The sequence below is a fragment of the Enoplosus armatus genome, chromosome 17 (assembly GCF_043641665.1).
Source record: "Enoplosus armatus isolate fEnoArm2 chromosome 17, fEnoArm2.hap1, whole genome shotgun sequence".
NCBI classification, from domain to species: Eukaryota; Metazoa; Chordata; class Actinopteri; order Centrarchiformes; family Enoplosidae; genus Enoplosus; species Enoplosus armatus.
The window spans coordinates 7976349-7998006 of record NC_092196.1 but is presented as its reverse complement, the minus strand read 5'-3'; the positions used below and the strand labels follow the sequence as shown (position 1 = coordinate 7998006).

The following is a 21658-nucleotide window of genomic DNA, read 5'->3' as shown; positions in this document are numbered from 1 at the left end:
CACTCTGACACAGGCAGGCAGTGATTTATACCACAAGACAATCATGGATGCCTGAATCTAGGGAGCCAATAATTACTTGGTGTTAGCTCAAGGGGAAGGAAAAACCCTTTGAACTTAACATATTCAATAAAAGTGAGCATATGGGCATAAGATTTGATCCAGTAGCCAATTAGCATATGAAGAGTTAGAGACATAATTTTACAAAATGCAGCAATCAATCACAGAAATGTCCTGAAACTTCCTATCAAACTAACTCAAACACACACACACACACACACACACAGACACTATGCTTACCCCTGTTTCCTGTCCCTCCAGAGCCTCTCAAGTCCCGGCCGGCGCTCCCCTCTTCCTCCCCGCTCATGGGGAAGCCGTCGCTCCAGCTGGAACAGTTTGGGAAGAGCGCCGAGCCTCAAGAGGCGAGACACCAGCGGAGAGAGGGAGAGCCTGTTGTCTGGGGAGGGAGGCGAGGAGGAAGACGGTGGGGAGGACAAGGGGGAGGCTGAGGGAAACAACAGACTACGGCCGGAGACCTTGGAGCTGCTGCAGGCGTCTACTCTCTGCCCTTCCATAATAGCGGAGTATGGTGACTGTAACGGGAGGACCCTGACCTATGACCCCAACATGAACTCCGACCCCAAGGAAGACTCCTCGCCCGAGGACGACATGGATGATGACGTAAGTTATCATGAGTCATAGCTTTCAAAATAACATTTAGGAAATCTACAGCAGGGTCTTTGAGCAGTTTTTAAAGGTCCTCAGCATGATATCATCCGGGCATGTATCAGCTTTTTATTTATTTACACAGCGGCAGACATTTGGTTGGGTTTTATCGGCCTGGTGACAAGCTTGCTGAGCAGCTGAGCCCCTGTGGTGTCGCTCTCTTGTGTAAATTCTTAATCTCTTAATCTGCCCTCTCTGACTCTGTTTACACATTTTATTTTTGTTTTTTCTCTACTTACCCAATTCTTCTTTGTCTCCTTTGCCCTTTTTCTCTCTTACATTGAGATACTGTAGTGTGTGTGTGTGGTGTTCACACTGCATGGCCTAGAGAGACACTAATTGTCATGCTGTAATTGATTGGCTTGGGTTGTAATTGTTTTCTCAGTGGGTACAAAACAGCTTGTATATGTACAGCCAGTGTGGTTGTACATGTGTGTGTGTGTGTAAACTGGAGAAGGGTGTACTCCCCGGTGGTTTTGGATGACCTCTGTTGCAACAGTGTTGATGGTTTTATTGGCTCCAAATTGAGTTTATAGAGCCATGAAATCCACTGAAACAAAAGGCCTCTCCCAGGGCACACTGAATACAGGAGGCTTAAAACAGATCCTCTACCAGTGTATGCGTGTATGAGCGTGTGCATCAGTGTGTACGTGTGACGAGCCAGCTGAGACGTGTATATGCATGTGGATCTCTGTGTGTGTCTATGTCAGAGATTATGGATTTCAGCTCCAAGGATATCTGAGCAGCAGGTTCTTTTCATCCAGTTCACACACACATACACAGAAGGACACACCCAGATGCACACACGCTCGCACAAGCAGCAGTCTGCCAAATAAGCAGCGTCTGAGAGGCTTGACTTTGGGCTGTTTTTAATTAGAATCCTGTACTGTGAAGCTGTGCACCTAAGCTTTCTAATGTTTGTTTTATTAGAAACTTTAATGAGTTTCACAAGACTTTCTATTGAGCTCGTGGACCAGTTAAGTTGGGAGTCCGCCTGTTAGAGTCCAATTATCTCCGTCTCTACTTATGCAAGAAAACACTTGTTTGTTGTGCCCCTATGGATTTAAATGTGGAAGGGCTAACATCAGCAACACTGTGGAACCTCAAATTAAACTATGTATTGTTTATGAATGCTTTGTATGGCGTAATTGTTGATTGGGCAAGTAAATTCAGCTATTGATATACTCTCTGTTTTTTTCCTCTGTAGTATCAAATAAAAAGGGTTTTAATGAGCACATACAAAATACTAACAGTTATATTTATCATTTGGAGCCACTGTTTTCGCTGCTGTGGCTGCAGGTGCATCACAAAGGACTACTGAAAATTGAATACTGAAAGTAGATTACAATTTGGACAGGTGCATTTCCCCTTTAGCAACACTGGTAAACTAATCCCAGGGACAATCTCACCATTCTAGGTTTGGTGTTGATGGTGTAATGAAAGTAATGATTTCACTGCTGACAAATGTTGAAGTTTGACCTCTCACCTCTGCAGAGTTCTTTCTGCTACTGGATCAAAAAAGAGCTCCGTAACATGAAGCCCCGCTGGTGCAAAGAGCACGAAGACTGGACGCTGTATTTGTTCTCTCCAGAGAGCCTGTGAGTCTCACACGCTTTCCTCTTCTTTGCTTCTCACTGCTTTACAAAATTATTTCTGGCCCCCTCTCTCGTTTTTCTTCCCGTTTACTGCTTTCTCACTGCTAATGGTTTGGTCAATAGCTTTAACCAACCATAGATATTTTATAGATGACTCTGTGTGTGTGTGTGTGTGTGTGTGTGTGTGTGTGTGTGTGTGTGTGTGTGTGTGTGTGTGTGTGCGTTTGTGTTTAGATTACGTTCGTGGTGCCAAAGTGTGATCTCTCACAAAATGTTCGACCATGTGGTTCTGGTTTTCATCTTCCTCAACTGCATCACCATTGCTCTGGAAAGACCTGATATACAGCCTCACAGCACGGTGAGACACACACACACACACGCACACACACACACACACGCACACACACACACACACACACACACACACACACACACTTACTTTACAAGGTGTCTACAGGCTTTTCAGTCCTCTGTCATTCAGAACAGATTCACTTCCTTGTTATTGAATGCAACTTTTTACACTGGCTGTGTAATGGTTCATACTCTACCCACACTTAAATTTAAATTGAGTTATTTACAGGTAAATCAGCAAACATGAAGAACTATAGCCTCCAGACCTTTTTTATTGCGCAGTGAACAGTGGATTCAGCTGTTTGCTGAAGTTCAGAGTTTTCAGCTGAATAACTGTTCATGTTTTGGCCGCTTGAGCCAATAGACACTTCCTGTACATTAAACTAACTGGAGGTTTTTGTGTAGTCCTCGATATTGTCTTTAAAGGTCTTCATATTAATCTCACTCTCTTCTGTAGGAGCGAGTGTTTCTGAGTGTGTCCAACTACGTTTTCACTGTGATCTTCCTGGCAGAGATGGCCATTAAGGTAAACATCACTATTTTCTGCATCGACAGCTTACAACTATGTATAGCCCTAATTTACAGCTTAAGTGATGTTTTATTATGGTTTTGCCAGGTTGTAGCTCTCGGTTTCTGCTTTGGGAAGCAGAGCTACCTCCAGTCCAGCTGGAATGTACTAGATGGTTTGTTGGTGTTTGTGTCTCTGGTCGACATTCTGGTCTCTCTGGCCTATACCGGCGGAAACAGGATTCTGGGCATCCTCAGAGTCCTGCGCCTGCTGCGAACACTACGCCCACTGAGGTACATAGTGTATTTGTGTGTGTGTATGCAATCGTATTTATGTCAGTTGTATTTGTGTCTCTAGGTACTGGACTATATGTGCTGGTACTAACACACATCTGTATTTCTTGTGTTTTCCAGGGTGATCAGTCGAGCCCCGGGACTGAAGCTGGTTGTGGAGACGCTCATCACCTCTCTCAGACCCATCGGGAACATTGTCCTTATCTGCTGCGCCTTCTTCATTGTCTTTGGCATCTTGGGGGTGCAGGTAGTTTGCATTCACTAACAGTAACACACACAAACTGGCGCTTGCCTTAAACAAGTCATGTTAGCAAGGTAAAGGTCCAATGCACACACTGCACTGATAATACTGCTTTGTCATTTGCTTTATCTAAGCTCGAGGACAAAGCCTTTTACCCTTTGTAGCTTAAATGTCAGTCTGGTTGAGCAGCTGCATATGTGATTGTGGCTTGAGGGTCGATTGGAAGTGTCTTGAATATTCAATGGGCGATAAGATTTTGTTCCTTAAGAGTGTGAGTTTTGAAAGAATTACAATTAAGTTAAGTGTGAAAAGGGACAACATGATCCCCAGGCCAGCTTTTAGCCAAGCTCTCAGGAAAAACTCTGATAAGGAATGTGCTCTTTGAAATGTCCTTTTATTCCCGTCATTAATAGTTGGTTGTTTGAAAAACTGCAACCTTGGGTGCAATTTAGATAATGTGTAAATGGCAGCCAAATGGCCCTGCAGACCTCTCTCTCTCTCTGTCTCTCTCTAGCTGTTCAAAGGGAAGTTCTACCACTGTGAAGGTCTGGATACGAAAAACATCACCAACAAGTCTGACTGTCTGCAGGCCAACTACCGCTGGATACGAAGGAAGTACAACTTTGACAACCTGATTCAGGTACGGATTAATGGGCTGAGGGAGGGAAAGGGGAGGAGAGGAATGTGGGGAAGAAGAAAGAAGATTAGTGTTCAGGCCAACACAATCTACAAAAACAAATGGAATAGCTAAAAGCTAAAAATCCTGTGTTTTGACTTATTTCTCTGTGTTTCCTACCCAGGCCCTGATGTCTTTGTTTGTGCTGTCCTGTAAGGATGGCTGGGTCAACATCATGTATGATGGGCTGGATGCGGTGGGCGTGGACCAACAGGTAATGATGTGAGGAAGCATTTGTTGATGGCTCGGTTTCAGCTACATAAATCCTGATCCGATGTAACCCATTTTACTCCTCATTGAGGAACCACACTGACACGCCTCTATCCTTCGACATTATACAACACATTGTAACACATTGTCACTGAAACCATTTTCATAAAACTGTGATTGTTTAAACCTGCTCCCGGCTCAGTAAAAATACTTTAAAATATCACAGAATTAAATAACAGATCTAATATCTAATATCAGTATCATCAGCATTAAAACTGTACTGTAAATTTAAACTGTAATGTGTGCACTGTCATCTCCATTGGAAGCTTTGCCATCAACATGTGCCTTAAAAACAGTGAAACCACAGATCTTAAAGACAGACTTGTGTAGTGTAATATTTGGAGTATAAAGTGATGAAGAGACAGAGTGGGTGTAAACAATTAAATTAATATGTCTTTAAAATAGCAGATTCAAAGCAAAAGTGAGGCTCAAAAGTTGAGTTCATAGAAGGCACTTCAAAGCTTCATTTGATGAGGCGGTCCTCAGATCCAGGACTGCCTGTGGTGTAATGTGCTGAAATAGTGTAGTCTTCAATACTCAGCCACATTTGCAACAACATGACTTGAAACCAAAGGATTAAAACCTTTTGTTTGTGATATCATCAAGAGAAAACTTGAACCTGCTACACTCAAATTATGCTTTTGAATTCTTTAAAGGTTACCCAAGGATTTTCAGAGAATTCACATTGTTCTACTTGCTGTACGCGATAACATACTGTGAGGCTTTACACTGGCAGTGTCGCTGGGATTTGTGTCACTTGCCTGCTCAAACCAGGTCAAAAGCACAAAGTGCGACACACACATGAACAAAAACCACTGAAAAGCTTAATCTTCTTTACTCTCCTCTTCTCAGCCTGTGAGGAACCACAACCCCTGGATGCTGCTCTACTTCATCTCCTTCCTTCTCATCGTCAGCTTCTTCGTCCTCAACATGTTTGTCGGCGTCGTGGTGGAGAACTTCCACAAGTGCCGGCAGGACCAGGAAGAGGAGGAGGCCCGCTTACGGGAGGAGAAGAGGCTCAAAATGATAGAGAAAAAGCGCAGGAGTAAGGAGAATGGAGGGGCTGGTCGGTAGTCTATTTTTCTGAGCACTGCCTGCTTTCAGAGCCTGAAAAAAAGAGAAAGAGAATGACAGAGAGAGAAAACAGGGAAATATATTCAGCCGTAAAGAAAAGAGGGAGAGTTTGAAAGACTGGCTAGCTCACGCAAAGAGTGACTGATCACTGACAGAAGGCGTAGGCTACGCCAGTCTGATGCATGTAACTGCATGACTGCAGCCCTCCCCCAACCCTCCCCCAACACTGCATGGAAAACATTGGAAACCGGGCCCACCTAACCAACCTCTCAACTCTACATTAGTAAAAAATGTTATGCTCACTCTTTAAACAACAGAACTGCCACCACTGTAGTGTAAAAAAATGACAATAATACAGTATTCAGTAGTCTCTATTTCATTTTTTACATGCTTAAATTATATCCTCCAACACCAAATCCTGATTTATGTCCTAATACATAATGAGAACGATCACTTTTATAGATTTCACTACTGTCGACGAAAACCCTCTGCATGTGAAGCTGATCGGGGTTGATGCTCTCCTCCGTTTGTCTCAGAAAATTTTGCTAGCAAAATTTTGATTAGTGAAATGCCAATGCCCCTCCCCATCCTCCGAGTGCATGCGCAGCCCTGACCCTGAGGCGTCTCTCGACACGAGTAGGAGAAGGACATTTCCTATGAACACGCTTTGACTGGCAGACTCAGAAACATAGCAGACGTTTTGGCTGCTATACCTGCAAATACCTTGGGTAATAGAGCTGTTAGACGATGTAAAGTTAGTTAGTTACAGCTTGTTGGAAATACAAGCATATGCTGGCAGAAACATCGGAAACACACCACCTATTGCAAAAAGTCCAAATGCTCGGATTACAAACCAGTATTTTGTAAGGACTTTTATTGTGATATTATGTTGAGCTGAAGAAAAGAGAGTGTTTGGTAGAAGCACATGGTTTTTATTGGCACAAAATCATACCCAACTAGCCAACACATCAATCAGAAGAATACACCAGAAGGCAGTATATGGTGTGAGCAGAGCGCCGCTCTTTTCATTTTGTGTTAGTAACATGTCTCACTGGTCTAAAACTGCTGAAGGTCCAGACACAATTAAGTTTCAGACTATTGAGATTTTTCTGATGGGTAAAAAGTGACTGGAGTGATGCCACTGAAGAGAAGCGTGGCTCCAGTGTGTGTTCAACATCACAGTCATGCTCTGCAACTTGTAAATCAGTAAACAATGAAGCAATGTAGACAGATTTTAATTTGGTACATTGATTCAAAGAGTACTTACTCGGAAACATGTCATTCATTAATGACCCCGTTTGGGAAAAAATGTGTTGTTGAACGTGCCCTGCGCAGCCCCTCTCAACCATTGACATTACCCTTTACATCAAAGGCATGTAAGCATGCAGCAGGAAGACAGGGCATGGTGTACTTTGGGAGGGTGACATAAACATGCACGCACACACACAAATATAATCATCAATCGTCATATATGGACATGTGAGTACACAGTCACAAAACATAGTTAAATGTTTACACCATTTTTTAAGCACCTCGGATATTACTCAGTTTTGTCTGTGACTGCAACTACACTTAAAGTCTGTTTATTATTCAAAGTCAGTGATGCATCTCACTGTTCCCTTCGAAGACGGAGCGACACACATATCAAAAAGCATAGTCATTAGTCTGAGTTTTAATGGAGACTTTTACCCTCCCATTCAGGTCAGAATACATAGCAGAGACCTCTCTTACCTGACAAGAATATAATTGTTAGAGAGACAATGAATCTTGTAAAAATGCTACCATTAAAGGAGCACTATGAATCAGAAATACACCTGTTTGCCATTTCTTTTGGTCCAATACAGGAGGAAAGGTCAGGGATCTGTTTACCAAAGACAGGTTTCAACTAGCAAAAATACCAGAAACTCCCAGACTTTAGTAGTTACACCTGGTATTTTGTTGTGTTACCACACCAGAGAATTGTGGTTTTAGGTGAGCACTGTTCAGGTGCAGTGCCTCTATGTAGCATCTTACTATACACAAAACCAGGTGACTTGGATTTCTCGGTGAGAAGTTGGAATATGTATCCAAGAATTAGTCATTTGAGCTAACAAACTGTCTTAACCTCCTAGGACCTGGCATCCACATGCGTGGACATCACATTTTGGGTTATACCATAATACTTAATTCTGCTTATATGGAAATTCAAAATTGTCCCCGTATGTGGAACTACATCATGTCAACAGATGATGCTTAGTTTTTATACTTATCAGGTCCCAATAAGCCAAGATAGCAAAGAGAAATTAAGATAGAACTTGGGTCTTAGGAGGTTAACATTTGATCCATTTAAATTATGAAATGAATAATATAGCCTACCTGTGACTCTCATGTCCTGTCTTATTTGAACATACCACACAGGAAGTGGTGTGCACAGACTGTTTGCAGGGCAAATGAAAGAAGGGACACCACCACAGTGAGCAGGGTTATAGTTTGGGCTCATTCACAACAGAGTAGTACTTGAGATGCTAGTGTGACACTCAAGGGCTCCTCTGATGTGAAGTGAGGGCAAAAACAGTGGAATCCCATCAAGGCACGAGCGTATCTTGGTTGAATGAAGATATAAGAAGGAAACGTTTGCAGCCTGAGCAAAAAGAGCTGTGGCGGTTGCCCTCCCTTGGGCCCTGCTCGTCCTGTGCACACCACTGGACACATGTAATATTTAAATGATAGAGCACAGTTACTCACTGTTGCACTCTCATTTGTCTGTCTGTGTCTTGGTGTTTGTCTCTCCTCGTGCCGTTTGCATATATTTGTTTGTGTGTGTGTGTGTGTTCTCCAGAGGCCAAGCAGAGGCCTTACTATGCCGACTACTCTCCCCTGCGTCTGTCCGTCCACACGCTGTGTACCAGCCACTACCTGGACCTCTTCATCACCTTCATCATCTGCATCAATGTCTTCACCATGAGCATTGAGCACTACAATCAGCCGCAGGTAATGTTCCTGCATTCAAGTTACCTGGAGGTATACTGTAGGTACCAAAAATCTTCAATTGGTGCTGTTTTCTGGCACTTAACACTCACTAAGATAAAACAAAATTTGTTGATGTATTTTTGGAGAGATGCCACATGGCCCCTGTCTTATTTAGCAAATGATAAAGAATTAGTGTGTATTGCCACAGAAAGTGAATAAGCATCTAATCTGTGAGAGATATTTAATTCTCTGTCTGTGTATGTTTGTTGTGTGTTCAGTATTTAGAGGAGGTTCTGAAGTACTGTAACTACGTCTTTACCTGCATCTTCGTCATCGAGGCCCTGCTCAAACTTGCAGCATTCGGCATACACAGGTTCTTCAAAGACAGGTAACACAGTGGGATGTGATTGTGCACAACACACCATTATTTATTCAGTATATGTCTTTGTTTCCTCATAACAATATATGTGGTGTGAAATTAGAACTCCTGCTCGGTGAGTACATGTACAGCCCTCTAACTTTACGCTGAGGTGGCCCCTTGTTCTCAGTTACCTGAGTTCAAGGGATTGGGTGGTGAGTGTATTCATCTGTCAGCCTGATCAGGGCTGAGCTCAGTGTTTCCTCTAGCATAGAGATTAGTGGGTGGGCTACCCATTAATCTAAATAACCTGCTCACTAATCACCATAAACAGCCAGGCAGCAGCATTACTTCTTCTTCTGCTCCTATATTCCTGGTCTAACCTTTCAACTAAATTACTATTATTATTATTATTCAGCAGCTAATACCACCCACTAGTATACTCCGAGTTAACCAACAAGGAAGTCTGTTAGAGGCCGCACATGTACTGGAGTAACACCAGGTAATGACTCGACATGCCTAAAATGTTGAACAACGTTTATATGTGTGTTTAGGTGGAATCAGCTGGATATAGCTATAGTGGCGTTGTCCATCATGGGCATCACCCTGGAGGAGCTGAAAATGAGCGCAGCACTGCCCATAAATCCTACCATCATCAGAATCATGAGAGTACTCAGAATAGCACGAGGTAGAAACACACACACACACACACACAAACCAGTCTATACTATTTATCTTGTATACAATCACAAAACATACAGAATGCCATTGTTATGTCAGCTTGTGAGCCACACATTATTTATGTTATAGCGCACTTTTGATCACCACATTTTATATTGTGTATTCTTGTAAATTCAGCAGTAAGAGTAATATGTCTCAGATGCCTCCCGGCTTCTAGAAATAAATGCCGTACAAACCTGTGCCTCCCTGCTGTGGTTGCAATACTCGTATCGTGCCGTGCCATTGTAAATTCTGCAGCAAATGGGCCGACAGCAACAGCTGTAGCTGTGTAAGACTGCTCCTCTGTCTCTCTGCAGTGCTAAAACTTCTGAAGATGGCCACAGGGATGAGATCTCTGCTGGATACTGTCATGCAAGCGCTGCCACAGGTAAACACAGACTCCGAGTGATTTTGTTTTTTGTTTTATTTATGATTTTCTTTGGAGGTGAAGCTCTCTGAAAGATGCTTGTTGATGAATATTTAACTCATAAGTCGTATCTGTCAACATTGTAGAATTTGTATTCTGACCCTAAAATGCATTTTGTATATTCCCTCTCCTGCCTCTCTACAGCTGAACTGTGCACTCCATCTGGTTTCGTTATTAAATGTGCATGATGATAAATGCCAAACACATCACAGAGGACAGCATTTGTTGCAATCACAAAAACTCAAATGAAACAAAGCACCAGTATTGAGCGGTGTCTTAACATTTGAAGGTATTAAAAATAATCTGACAGTTCTGAATAATTTAGCAATAATGAGCTCTTTTGTTTTTCACTTAAAAAACAACTTTTCGAGTCAGACTGTACAGCCGACTTCCTCCCTGATGTTACTCGATGTGCTTTCGCCACGTCCACGGATGTTGTGGGAGTATCTCAGGTCTCTCTCCCTCTCTCTCTGCGGCTCTCTCAGAGGCAAAGAGCAGCCGCACCAGAGATTATGATGCACGTGCAGTGACAGACTCTATTGTTCTGCTATTTTCTAAATGTCAAGTGTACAGATATAACCATCAGGGCACAGAGTGCACAAGAACAGAGTTTTAAGGAACCGGATAAAAGACCACATGCTGGGGACTTTCTGAAGGTATGATGCAGATGTAGTCATACTGCAGGAAGTGCATAAAGTTCACAGGGACTTCCAGAAAAACCTTCATGATGACTGTTTTTTACAGCACTCCAGGTCCACCACCAGATTTCACAGTGTGCTGAGTAGAAAGCTGCTGTCAATAACATTGGAAAATGTCAAAGCTTTCAGTGATTTCAGTGGCAAAAACTGAGAAAACGTGTCTTCCTGTTCATTTTAAGAAGTCTGTTTTGTTATGTTGTATTCAGTTAATGTCCTACAGGCAGTTTACCAAAATAGTCTTGAACTGAATTTAGGCAGCATGGTATGTAAATGAAGGATTTCAGTTAAAAAAAAATGGAAAAGGGTCCATGGCCTGTTTTCTCTCTGCCTTGTACGCATGTGAAGCAGAAAGATGTTAAGGCTTTGAATACACCTGTGATCAAGCAAGTGCTTACCCCACAGCTCAGTGTGCACAATCCCAGTTTGAACAATATCAATGGGGATGTCTATGTTTAACCTTATATAGATTGTACTAGGCCCATTTTTAATGTGTCAGCCTTGTATTTGCAGTATATCTCAAACAGCAGAGAGTTCACTTGGGTGCAAGACATTTTTGTAAATATGTTCTATCCATTTATAATGCAGTAAATACAATGAAATAAATCGTAATGTCTTCTATTCCCTGCAGCCTTAAGCAAGCATTATGTACACTGTAGTGTTTGGAGTGCAGAGGGGAATCTAACATCTAACGTATTGCTTCCAGGTGGGAAATCTTGGTCTCCTCTTCATGCTGCTCTTCTTCATCTATGCTGCGCTGGGAGTGGAGCTCTTTGGCAAACTGGGTCAGTCGCACTACTGGCAGAAAACACATACACACACATGCGCCACAGTCTACAAGCTTTAGTAGAAAAAGGGTTTTGAATCCACTCATTACTACCACAGTCACGACTTACAGCGAGTCTCCCTGCCTGAACCATCTCTGCTGAATCCTCACTCTCTGCCTCCATCTGTCTCCCTTTCTCTCCACCACTCTCACATCAGAGGCCTGTTTCTAACAAGGAAAGATCACATTTGCATGATCACATTTATTTACATATTGCTTCCTCAATAGGGCAGCTCCATCCACCTCATTTTCTCTGAGAGCACAACAATGTGTGAGGGGAAGAGGATTTGCAAAAATGCATCTGGGAGAACAAAATGGAAACAACTTGGTGATCAAGAGGTTGTTTTCTGTGAAATGTTGTTATGCTTCCGCTCGTCACATTGGGAAAACGAAGGGATGTCTGTAAAGAAGTCCCTCTCCCATTTTTTGCTGTGGTTTTTGCTTTTGTCAAGCCGCTGACAAAAGCTTTTGGATGTGTCGAACGCCTTCTTTTCCCTGTCGGCGCCTCACTCTAAGTGCTGCTTTAAAGCTTACAAAGCTGAAAGGGTGAATTATATTTTGATGCGGGCTTGTAGAGGAGTTTGGTGGAGAATATTGCAGTAAGGAACAGGAAATATTATTTTACATTCACAGACTCATAACACGTCATATTGTGTTGAGCCCACTTTTACCCTGCCATCACTGGAGGTTGCAGCATGTTCGTAGACAATTTTAAGCTACAAGAGGTTTGTGGTGACTGGTGACCTATTGAATTTTACACTAAACAACATTCAAAACATTCTCTTTCCTGCTTTTCATGTCATATATTTCCCATGAAAGGTTTTCAATAAAAGCACTTCACACTGATTTCTTTGATTATGTGAAAGCTGACAGGGAATACAAAGCAAGCAGATATGAAGTAGTAAAGGCCTCCACTCGTATGAGCTTTTCAGTGTGGGTGTACTCTCCACAGAGTTGTGAAATAACTGGCCACCGATAACCGGCTTCATTGGCTCCCGAAATCTTTCTGCCCTCAGAAAGGAACAAAGACTTCGGTGAGACTGTTTGTTGGCACTCTGGGAGTTTCGACTCTGCAATCGTGGTGTCTGAAGGAAGGAAGGCTGAACGCATAAGAGACGCAGGGAAATATGAAATGGGATGGAATGAGGGTTTGAATGTTAATACTCACAGCTTTGGATTCAAGCTGCTGGGCAAATAGCAGGTGATATTGAATATATTTCAATTTGAATCTGAATCTAAATCACATTACCGATCTCTTGAATCCTAATGCCCAGATGAATCCCCACTCCCACCCCCACCGTGTTGCCACTGGGCCATGACTCAGACTCGGGGAGAAGAACTTCTTTCTGCCTACTGGAGGAACTGTTACACAACATTTTAAGCTTTACATACTTGATCAAACTGGTTTTATTTTGTATCATCTGGCCCACTTTTTCTCTGTATCCTTTTTATATTTTATAAAATCTATGGTATTATTATTGTTTTGTCTCTTAATGATATGGCTACTGTTTGTTTTGAGATGAGATTTCTGAGTTTGATTCTATTTATTATCATGGAAAGTTGCCCTATTCAGTTCCTCTGAGCTACACATTGGCATGGCATGAAAATCTCTAGTTTTTCTCCTGGTGGTCGATCCTGAGAATAAGAAGGTACACGGGACATGATAGTCCAAGGACTGTCTGATTTCTCTCCAGCCTCCTGCTAATGTGAGCTGGGGCTCTAAACAAAGGAAGATATCTTCTGGAGGCTGTTATGATTCTGTTAACAGGCTCCTGAGGGGCTTTCTGTCAAATTGACCCTGAAACTGATGGAGACTTTCTCTGTCCTCCAGAAGACAGCTATCTCTTCTGCTCTCCTTTGTCATGTCCATAGGGACACACTGTTTAGCAGCTATTTGTGTGTTCAGTTTGAGCTGCTTTCATAAGGCCAAAGCGTCAGGACTTTCTGAATGGGACACTGACAGTTATATGATACTTAATGCTCACCTTTATGCTTAGATTATAAGGATTTTTGCTTTTTTTTAACCTCCATGTGTATAGTGCAGTGTAATTAATGTCTGTCTGTGTTTGTGTGTTGATTAGAGTGCAATGACAACAACCCATGTGAGGGTCTGAGTCGTCACGCAACCTTTGAAAATTTTGGGATGGCCTTCCTCACGCTGTTTCGAGTGTCCACTGGAGACAACTGGAATGGGATTATGAAAGTATGAACATACACACACACACACACACACACACGCACGCACACACTTTAGTCATAAATTATGACTAGATTATCCCATAACCACAGAGAGAGCAATGACCTCAAAAACCAATTATGAAATAATAAAGTGGCTTAGAGCCGAGCAATGTCATCACTTTCACATCTTGATTTGTACGTTATTAAGATATGTGTGATATGATATAATCATCCTTAAAGGCAGAATGAGTAGGATTTTCATTAAAAAAAAACAATGTATAGACTCATACAAAAATAATCCCTCTCAATCACCACTTATGGAAGTGTGTGGTGGTGTCTGTATCTGCAGAGATCTGCCCTCTGCCTGTATTTTCTTATTTTGCTGTGTTCGGGATGTTTCTGGGTGTCAACCTTTGGGCAGTGGGTGCGTTGCCCCCCGGCAATAACAGCGCTCAGGGTGTGAGGGTGGGACTCGGGAAACACAGCGACCAGGTGCCAGATTATAAGAGGAAGCTGCGAGCCGGGGAGGAATCCTACTCCTACAAATCCTACTAATTCTGCCTTTCACTGAGATGATGTAAAGCAATCTGATATAATACAGAGAATAACTTTTTCTCTTGTTTGGTTATTGGTGTTAAACAACAATAATAATATGAGTCATAAGCATACTGTTGTTTATTTCTGGCAGAGTTTTCATGACATGATGTTGAATTTATATGGATTTATAATATTTGGGGATATAAGTTTTTCAGAATATGTGTAAAACCGCGAAGTGGACATTGATACAATCCAATTACATCCCTCTAAATTCCAGTAGAGGGCAGTCACAACTCACAACTCACCTCTTAGTCCCACACACTCATTACACTTACTACTTATAACCTGAAGGCATCTCCTTATTTAAGCTGTCATCCATCCACTTTTTTTTTTTGCACTTTCCCTTTTTTTTTTTTTTAAACATTAATTTATATAAACGTTTCCCCTCTCCCCCTGACCTTAATTTTATTTTTTCATAACCCCCACATTTTTGTATTTGGCTATTTATGTCAAAGAGGTGCACATCATTTTCCAGTTTGGCTATGTTTTGGTTTCATTCCAGAAGAAAATGGTCAAACACTGGATGTACAGCATCAGTGCCCTAATGTTACATCCTTGATGTGATGAATACCTGTTGACACTGGATGTTGAGGCGAGACAAAACACAGAGAGGAATCATTCGAAAGTGTAAACCATTGGGATCTACTTTGATAGGAGCGGTGGAGGGAGAGGGTTGTTCAATAAAGTGTTGGAGTTTTATTTATCTAAACTTCTGTAGCATCATTAAAGGCACACTGTTTTATAACTTGAGATCTTAAAAAACAAACTTCTACATTCGTATTTAATTTGTAGATGCTAGCACCTAATGGAACTGGTTTGTCATCACATTTAGCAAGTTGCAGATTCCCCACAAGAGGGTGCTGTTCAGTTATTGTCAGATCAGCTCTACACATGCCATCCTGCACTGCAGCTGATCCTGCTGAGTTACAGCAGCAGCAGTGCACACATGCAGATGTAGATATGTGGATGTCACCACCCAGAGGGCAAACAAAGTAACAGCAGCTGATTCTTCAACACGCTCTGCTGCTCTACATCACTCCCACTGTCCTTTCTACTTAAATTCTTCCAAACAAGGCTTCATATCATATAAGTATGGTTTCTAAACAGTGAAGATTTCAAAGCTTTTGTAATATAGCCTCTGTTGTATTGGACATATCCAGCTGTAATAACTGGTGATGTGTGTTTGTGTGTGAACCGCTCTGCTTCACTCTTTCTTTCTGAATGTTTCTGTGTCTTTGAAGGACACGTTAAGGGAGTGTCATCCAGACGAACGCCACTGTCTCTCCTACCTGCCTTTGGTCTCTCCAATTTACTTTGTCACCTTTGTGCTCATGGCCCAGTTTGTGCTGGTCAATGTGGTGGTGGCTGTTTTGATGAAACATCTGGAGGAAAGCAACAAGGTACAGTAACTGGAAAGGCTAAGACCAAGAAAGTGCACAAATGTGGACGGACAGTATATAAACACATCGGGTGAATGTGTGAACAAAGACTCATACATTTGATGTACTTCCACGTGACATTCATATATTATCGAATTACTGAATTACTGTCTCATTACAGTTTTGCCCCCTTTTGGACTTAAAATTACATTTTTTTGATGGACATCAACATATACTGTAAAATATGGTTGTTAAGTGAAACACCTTCTACTTTTGCAGGAGGCTAAAGAGGATGCAGAGATGGATGCAGAGATCGCCTTGGAAATGGCTATGGAGAGGCAGCAACGCAAATTAAGCACAACCTCGAACAACAGTTCAGTGGGAGGGACCTATGTGGGGCCATGTCCACAGTCACCTGGAGAGGTAGGAAGGACACTAGCTTACTCATTATTCAGTCAGGAAACTTGACTAACCCTGAAACTACACCGGAAGTGTAATTAGGGTTGTAATGGGTGAGAGTAGGCTGCATGTGGTACGTGTTTCTGAATATGTTCTTTCGTTTAATTCATGAATGGTAGGATGTGTTGCAATAGGCAGCATTACTGCATGAAGACACAGTCAGTGCAGGAGCTGTGTGGTCTCTGTCTCCCCCCGTAGGAGGAAGAGATGCAGTACGGTGACCAGGACCTGCTGTCGCCAAGGAAGATGTCTGTATCCAGGATGCACTCTCTGCCTAACGACAGCTACATGTTCCGACCTGTGCGGCCCGCCAGCGCCCCCTACCCTTTGGAGGAGGTAGAGCTTAGTCCCCAGCACCAGCATTCAGGTAACTGATCTGCTCAGGATTTAAATATCAGACATGAGATCAGCAGGAAGTTTGGGTGCTCTATCTTTTCTTTGTGTTAGACAGCCGCTAACATTGTTCCCACAGACACTGTTACTTATTCAATAGACTTCACATGGACTAAGATTGCTCCATGATGCATGCATGTTTGTATCACTAAACTAAAATCAATGCTTACAGCCACATCTGACTAATGCTGTGATTAAATTTTAATGAAAGATGACTGAAGATTTGTTAGTATGTTAGTCTAAGTATGTGGTTTGTGTGGAGTCTTGGGTCCCCCAGTCTAGTTGTTAACTACATGTGAGATAAATATGTGTTATGATGTTTCCAGTGGTATTAAAGCCCCAATCCCAAATTTCTAGGGCATTTTAGACCACTGCTAAAGATGGGACTGAATGATAGAAGTTCATGTTATTCCAAAATGTTACACCTCACATTCACAATCCTTTTAACAGGGGATATGGAAAACAGCTATTACTTACACACCGTAATCAAGACATGATGCACAGACTGACAAATATGAAAATGGCATTGTTAGTTGTCAGTCCACGGCGGTAGACACCAACCAATCAGTCCCAAGCAAGTCCACAAATTCCTCTTTAGGATGTTTATTATGTTAATCGTACTATGCACAGTTTGCAGATTATTTTGCTAGCAATCAACTAACAACATATTCCATGAGTCTTGGCATATGACCAGGTCATGACGCAGATTGAAGCTCAGACAGAGGCAGGCACAGGTGCAGGCTCTCGCAGAGAGAAAGCCTAGCTGAACTTACTGCTGCTGGGAAACTGAAGGAGTGCTAATCAAGTGGGAGGAGGTACGAGAGCGAACCTGGTTTAGAGCCACAGCAGGATAGTATGTCAACAGAAAAGTATGAGAGTCAGTCCAACAGTTTGGAAAGTTTCTTGTATCCTTCACCGCTTTAGCAAATAAGCTTGTCGCTGATTTGTTTTCGAATGTTCCTTTCTCTTCAGGATGTAGTTTTTGACATCAATTATAGTCATATTGACATCTTTCAATCATCCTCTGTAAATTCAAACATTACATTACATAACATCCGTGGTGCTTTTCTTTCCAGTTCCGGCTTGGGTCTTTTAAACACAAGGCAAAACGAGACGCAAGATAAATTGAACATAAATAAAACATGCTGAGACTCTAAGCACTGACGAGCACTGTTTTATCTGCAGTCAGATTCTAATGGCATGTTGTGGCCAGGCTGTGGACAGGCCCTGCTCTGTCCCAAGGTACTGACTGTAGTGGATGAGCTGATAAATGTGAACCTCTGCAACCTTCACACAGGCTCATCTGCTCAGCTCTGGAATGGCTGAATACTCGAAGAGAATGACGGTTTACTTAACGGCCAAGCTGCGAAGTCAGAAAGCTATATACAAAAAAAAAAATTTAATCATCACCATTGTGGTGATTTGTCTGTTCGCTATTTAAGATTAAAAGTGGCAGGTTTATAATCAAGTGGCTTTACAGCTTGGCCTGAAAGTACCACCTGAAAGAGAACTTGTTTAATCTAACTCTGACTATGCAGCAATGTTTTTAACCTGTTTTATTGTGATTACGTCTGAACTCACAGGCGTACTGACTGCCTGAGACCCTGGTTACACAATCGCACAGCAGTTAAATAAACACAGATTGAATGTATGATGGAGCTGCTTCCTCCTCATCTCTTTACAATCACATTAATTTAGAGTTGTACTACTTTGGACTTGATCGCCATGACGCGTTGACACTGTACATCAACAGGACCTTAACGCTGCCTCTTAATGCATGAGACTGTTAATGTAACCAGGATCTAATGCAGAATGTGACCTCCAGCAAACTGGCCTTATATGACTCTATCCCTGACAATCAGCTCGGTGCTGCTACTTTACTGATAACATTTCTGCTTTGATGAGCAACCGACTGAATGTGCTAACAATTTTTCATATAGAAAATACTTTATTTTGATAGCAGATTGGAAGCAATTGTAAATGTATTCAAACTCAAACTTTTAATTGAGTGTTTCCTCATGTTGCTCAAATATTCTATCAAAATAAAGTGTTAGCGATATTATACTTTTCATTGTTCCAATATGCTATTTTTAAATGACCCCATAGAAATAGTCTGTATGTGTTTGTACATGCCAATTATGCATGTGTTTTCTGCAAAACGTGCATGTGTTTGCATTGAGAGTGTGTACATGTGGTTGTATCGCGTGTGTGATTCTAATACTTGACATTTGTACCTTCAGGCTCCGTGACGTCGCTCCACTCCCAGCCATGTGAGAGTCACGCGCTGCTGCAGGTACCAGACGTTTCCCCCGTTCACCCTCGGTCCCCTCCCACCCTCACCCTTCCCCGCATCGCCCCGCCCACGCCCAGCCCCTCCCCACGGGCCTTGTGCAGACAGGTGGGAGACCCCATCTCAGCTGCCCACATAGTTGCATAGACACATTCACATATAACAGTGTTAACGTCTTATTGTGGTGTGTTTTTATGTTGCAGGTGGCAGTTAAAGTGGATTCTGTGGAGTACCAGGGTTTTGAGCAACAGGAGAGGCCCAACCCTGTCCATCTGCCTCCCCCCTCCCCTTCTCCCCTCTCTCCTCATGCCTCCTCCCCATCTCCCCTGCCTCCCCCTCCTCCCTCCTCCCCCTCAGCTCTCTCTCTCCCACCCTGCTCTCCCTCCACCTTCCCGCTCCCTCCCTCTCCCTCTCGCCTGCCTCCTCTGCTGTGCTCCCCCTCTGCCCTCCCTCCTCCGCCATCTTCCCCCTCGCTTCTTCTCCCTCCGCCTCCCTCCCCACGTCTTCCCCTGCGCCATCCCAGCCTTCGGAGACCTAGGCCGCCCTCCGCTGCCTCCCTCTGCGACCCGGCAGATGAGGAGGTTTATCACATCACCAGCTCAGCCCGCCACAGGTGGAGAGATGAGGAGGGAGGAGGGCAGGAGAGCAGAGGGAAGGCCGGCCGCAGCCACTCCCTCTCCCCCTACACCACCCCTTACGCTCTCGACTCCTACTCCACCTCCTCCCCTCCTCCTCCCCCACTACCGCCTTCCTCCTCGAGGAGCGCACTCAGTCTGCTTGGGGCAGGATTGAAGGACCGTGACTTTAGGAAGGGTTTGAGCGTTGACAAACAGGGCTTCCTGGACAAGCCGTCATCATTGTCGGCCGGTTACCCTGACGACCATCGGCGCCACTCTATCGAGGTCTGCCTCCCACAGGCTGTCATCTCCGGTGACGACCAACCCTTTATACGTGAGGCCCACCGGTTGGAAAAAGGTGGTCAGGCATTTCCTGTGAGGGTGCAGTCAGTCGGGGGCGGCCACAGAAAGAAGAAGATGAGTCCCCCTTGTATATCCATCCACCCGCCCTCAGAGAGGGAACACCCCCAAATTGCCTCACCCCCAAAACTGGCTGACTGCAGCATGATGCTGAGACGCAGAACACCGTCCTATGACTTGACCCCACACACACAGCCAAATACGCACACGCCCCAACAAGACGTCTCAGATCCACCGATGCGTCCACAGATGCACTCCCCGATGCACACGGTGCTCACACCTATCCACGTACCGCTGCAAGCACACTCGCCAACACACACACTGACGCCATCGTGTGCATCTACCCCGACACACACTCAGACGTACACTCCACCGCATGCGTCCACACCTACACACCCACACATCCCGATCAGCCCAAACATCTTTATCCAGCCTCATGCACCCCTGCTCCCAAACACAATGCCTTTCTCACAGACACACTCCCTCTCCCCTGCTGCAAGGCACTCCCCTCTCACAGGGGACTACATCCCCCTTCCCCAGTTCACCTTCGACCAACCACAGTCCAGATACATGAGCGGCCTGTCAGCTGGCCTATCAGATGCTGATACAGCCACCTGCTCTTCCCCTTTCGACAACAGACTGGGAAGCGGTGCAGCATTCAGTGCAAAGAATCGGAGGACCGCCCAATGAACATTGAGCAATGCCTTCAGGAAGTGAATGAAGTGATCCAAAATCTCTGAAGTTGGAGTGGAGGGGCCTCGGCTGACCTCGGCAGAGATTGGTGCTGGGGAGAAAATGAGAGAAAGAAGTTTACTGGGAGAGGTTTTTTTTTGTTTGTTTTTGTTCAGATGAATACTGAAAAGACATGAATTATTCTTTCTAGAGAGACGCTGGTACAGTCCCGTTTGAGAATAACAGACAATGGATCCATTCTCCTAAACCCAGCTTGAAGAATCCACTGAGGCTGTACCAGTCAAACAGTACCCACTGTACACAGTGTGTTTGGGACTTATACCGATAACACACCAGAACTAAAGCCACCTAACTCCGTAGCCAAAGTTTTTTTTGACACACTGTCCCCACCCACGTGAGCCAATCAGGAAGCAGCGTCTGGCTGATAACCACTGACCTTTACAGGAAGTGGTTTGTGAAATGCGAGCGTGGGGGGGAATCGTGGGATATGCAACTTCAGGTTTTCTACAGAAGTTCTGCTTGCCCCTCCTCTGCTCCTCGATCACATTGATCAGAGCAGAAGTGTGTGTGTGAGTGAGCGTGTCTGCGTTTTCCTATGTGCGAGTTTTGTCATATCTGTTGTCATGGAAGTCGGCCATGTTATTCTTACGCCTGCAACGACAGAGAGGGGGAGCAGGGCAGAGCTGTAGTGTATGTTTATCTGTGTATCTGTGCAGTGTAAATAAAGGAAAATACTGTATTTGGTGAGATTAAAAATAGCTCTATCCATATGCACATATTTTTATAGAGATCTAAAATGTTTTTTGCACACAAATTTGAATTTCAAGTTGCTTGTTTTTTCCTCTGTTGTCCTCTTGTGAATGTATGTTTCTTTTCAAAAACGGAGAGAGCAGTGAAGGAGATAACCCTCCTCTCAACAGGCTAGCTGAGGTTGAGGAGTGGGATTTTATTTTTCTATTTTGAAAAAGAGAAAGGCAAGAACAGGG

General features: G+C 43.5%; 1 protein-coding gene across 1 annotated transcript in view; it reads left to right on the top strand.

Annotated features, from left to right (window-relative positions):
• Positions 1-21413, top strand: part of cacna1ha (calcium channel, voltage-dependent, T type, alpha 1H subunit a) — a 102902-nt gene extending 81489 nt beyond the window's left edge. The window contains exons 18-37 of the mRNA XM_070923038.1: positions 319-678; positions 2218-2321; positions 2553-2676; positions 3127-3195; positions 3286-3470; positions 3591-3717; positions 4226-4351; positions 4512-4601; positions 5510-5723; positions 8550-8701; positions 8959-9068; positions 9593-9726; positions 10076-10146; positions 11587-11665; positions 13788-13909; positions 15723-15881; positions 16140-16283; positions 16518-16686; positions 18953-19110; positions 19206-21413. Of these exons, the coding sequence (XP_070779139.1) occupies positions 319-678; positions 2218-2321; positions 2553-2676; positions 3127-3195; positions 3286-3470; positions 3591-3717; positions 4226-4351; positions 4512-4601; positions 5510-5723; positions 8550-8701; positions 8959-9068; positions 9593-9726; positions 10076-10146; positions 11587-11665; positions 13788-13909; positions 15723-15881; positions 16140-16283; positions 16518-16686; positions 18953-19110; positions 19206-20669 (4161 nt within the window). The 3' untranslated portion in view covers positions 20670-21413. The remainder of the gene's footprint in view (positions 1-318; positions 679-2217; positions 2322-2552; positions 2677-3126; positions 3196-3285; positions 3471-3590; positions 3718-4225; positions 4352-4511; positions 4602-5509; positions 5724-8549; positions 8702-8958; positions 9069-9592; positions 9727-10075; positions 10147-11586; positions 11666-13787; positions 13910-15722; positions 15882-16139; positions 16284-16517; positions 16687-18952; positions 19111-19205) is intronic.
• The last annotated feature ends 245 nt before the right edge of the window (positions 21414-21658 follow it).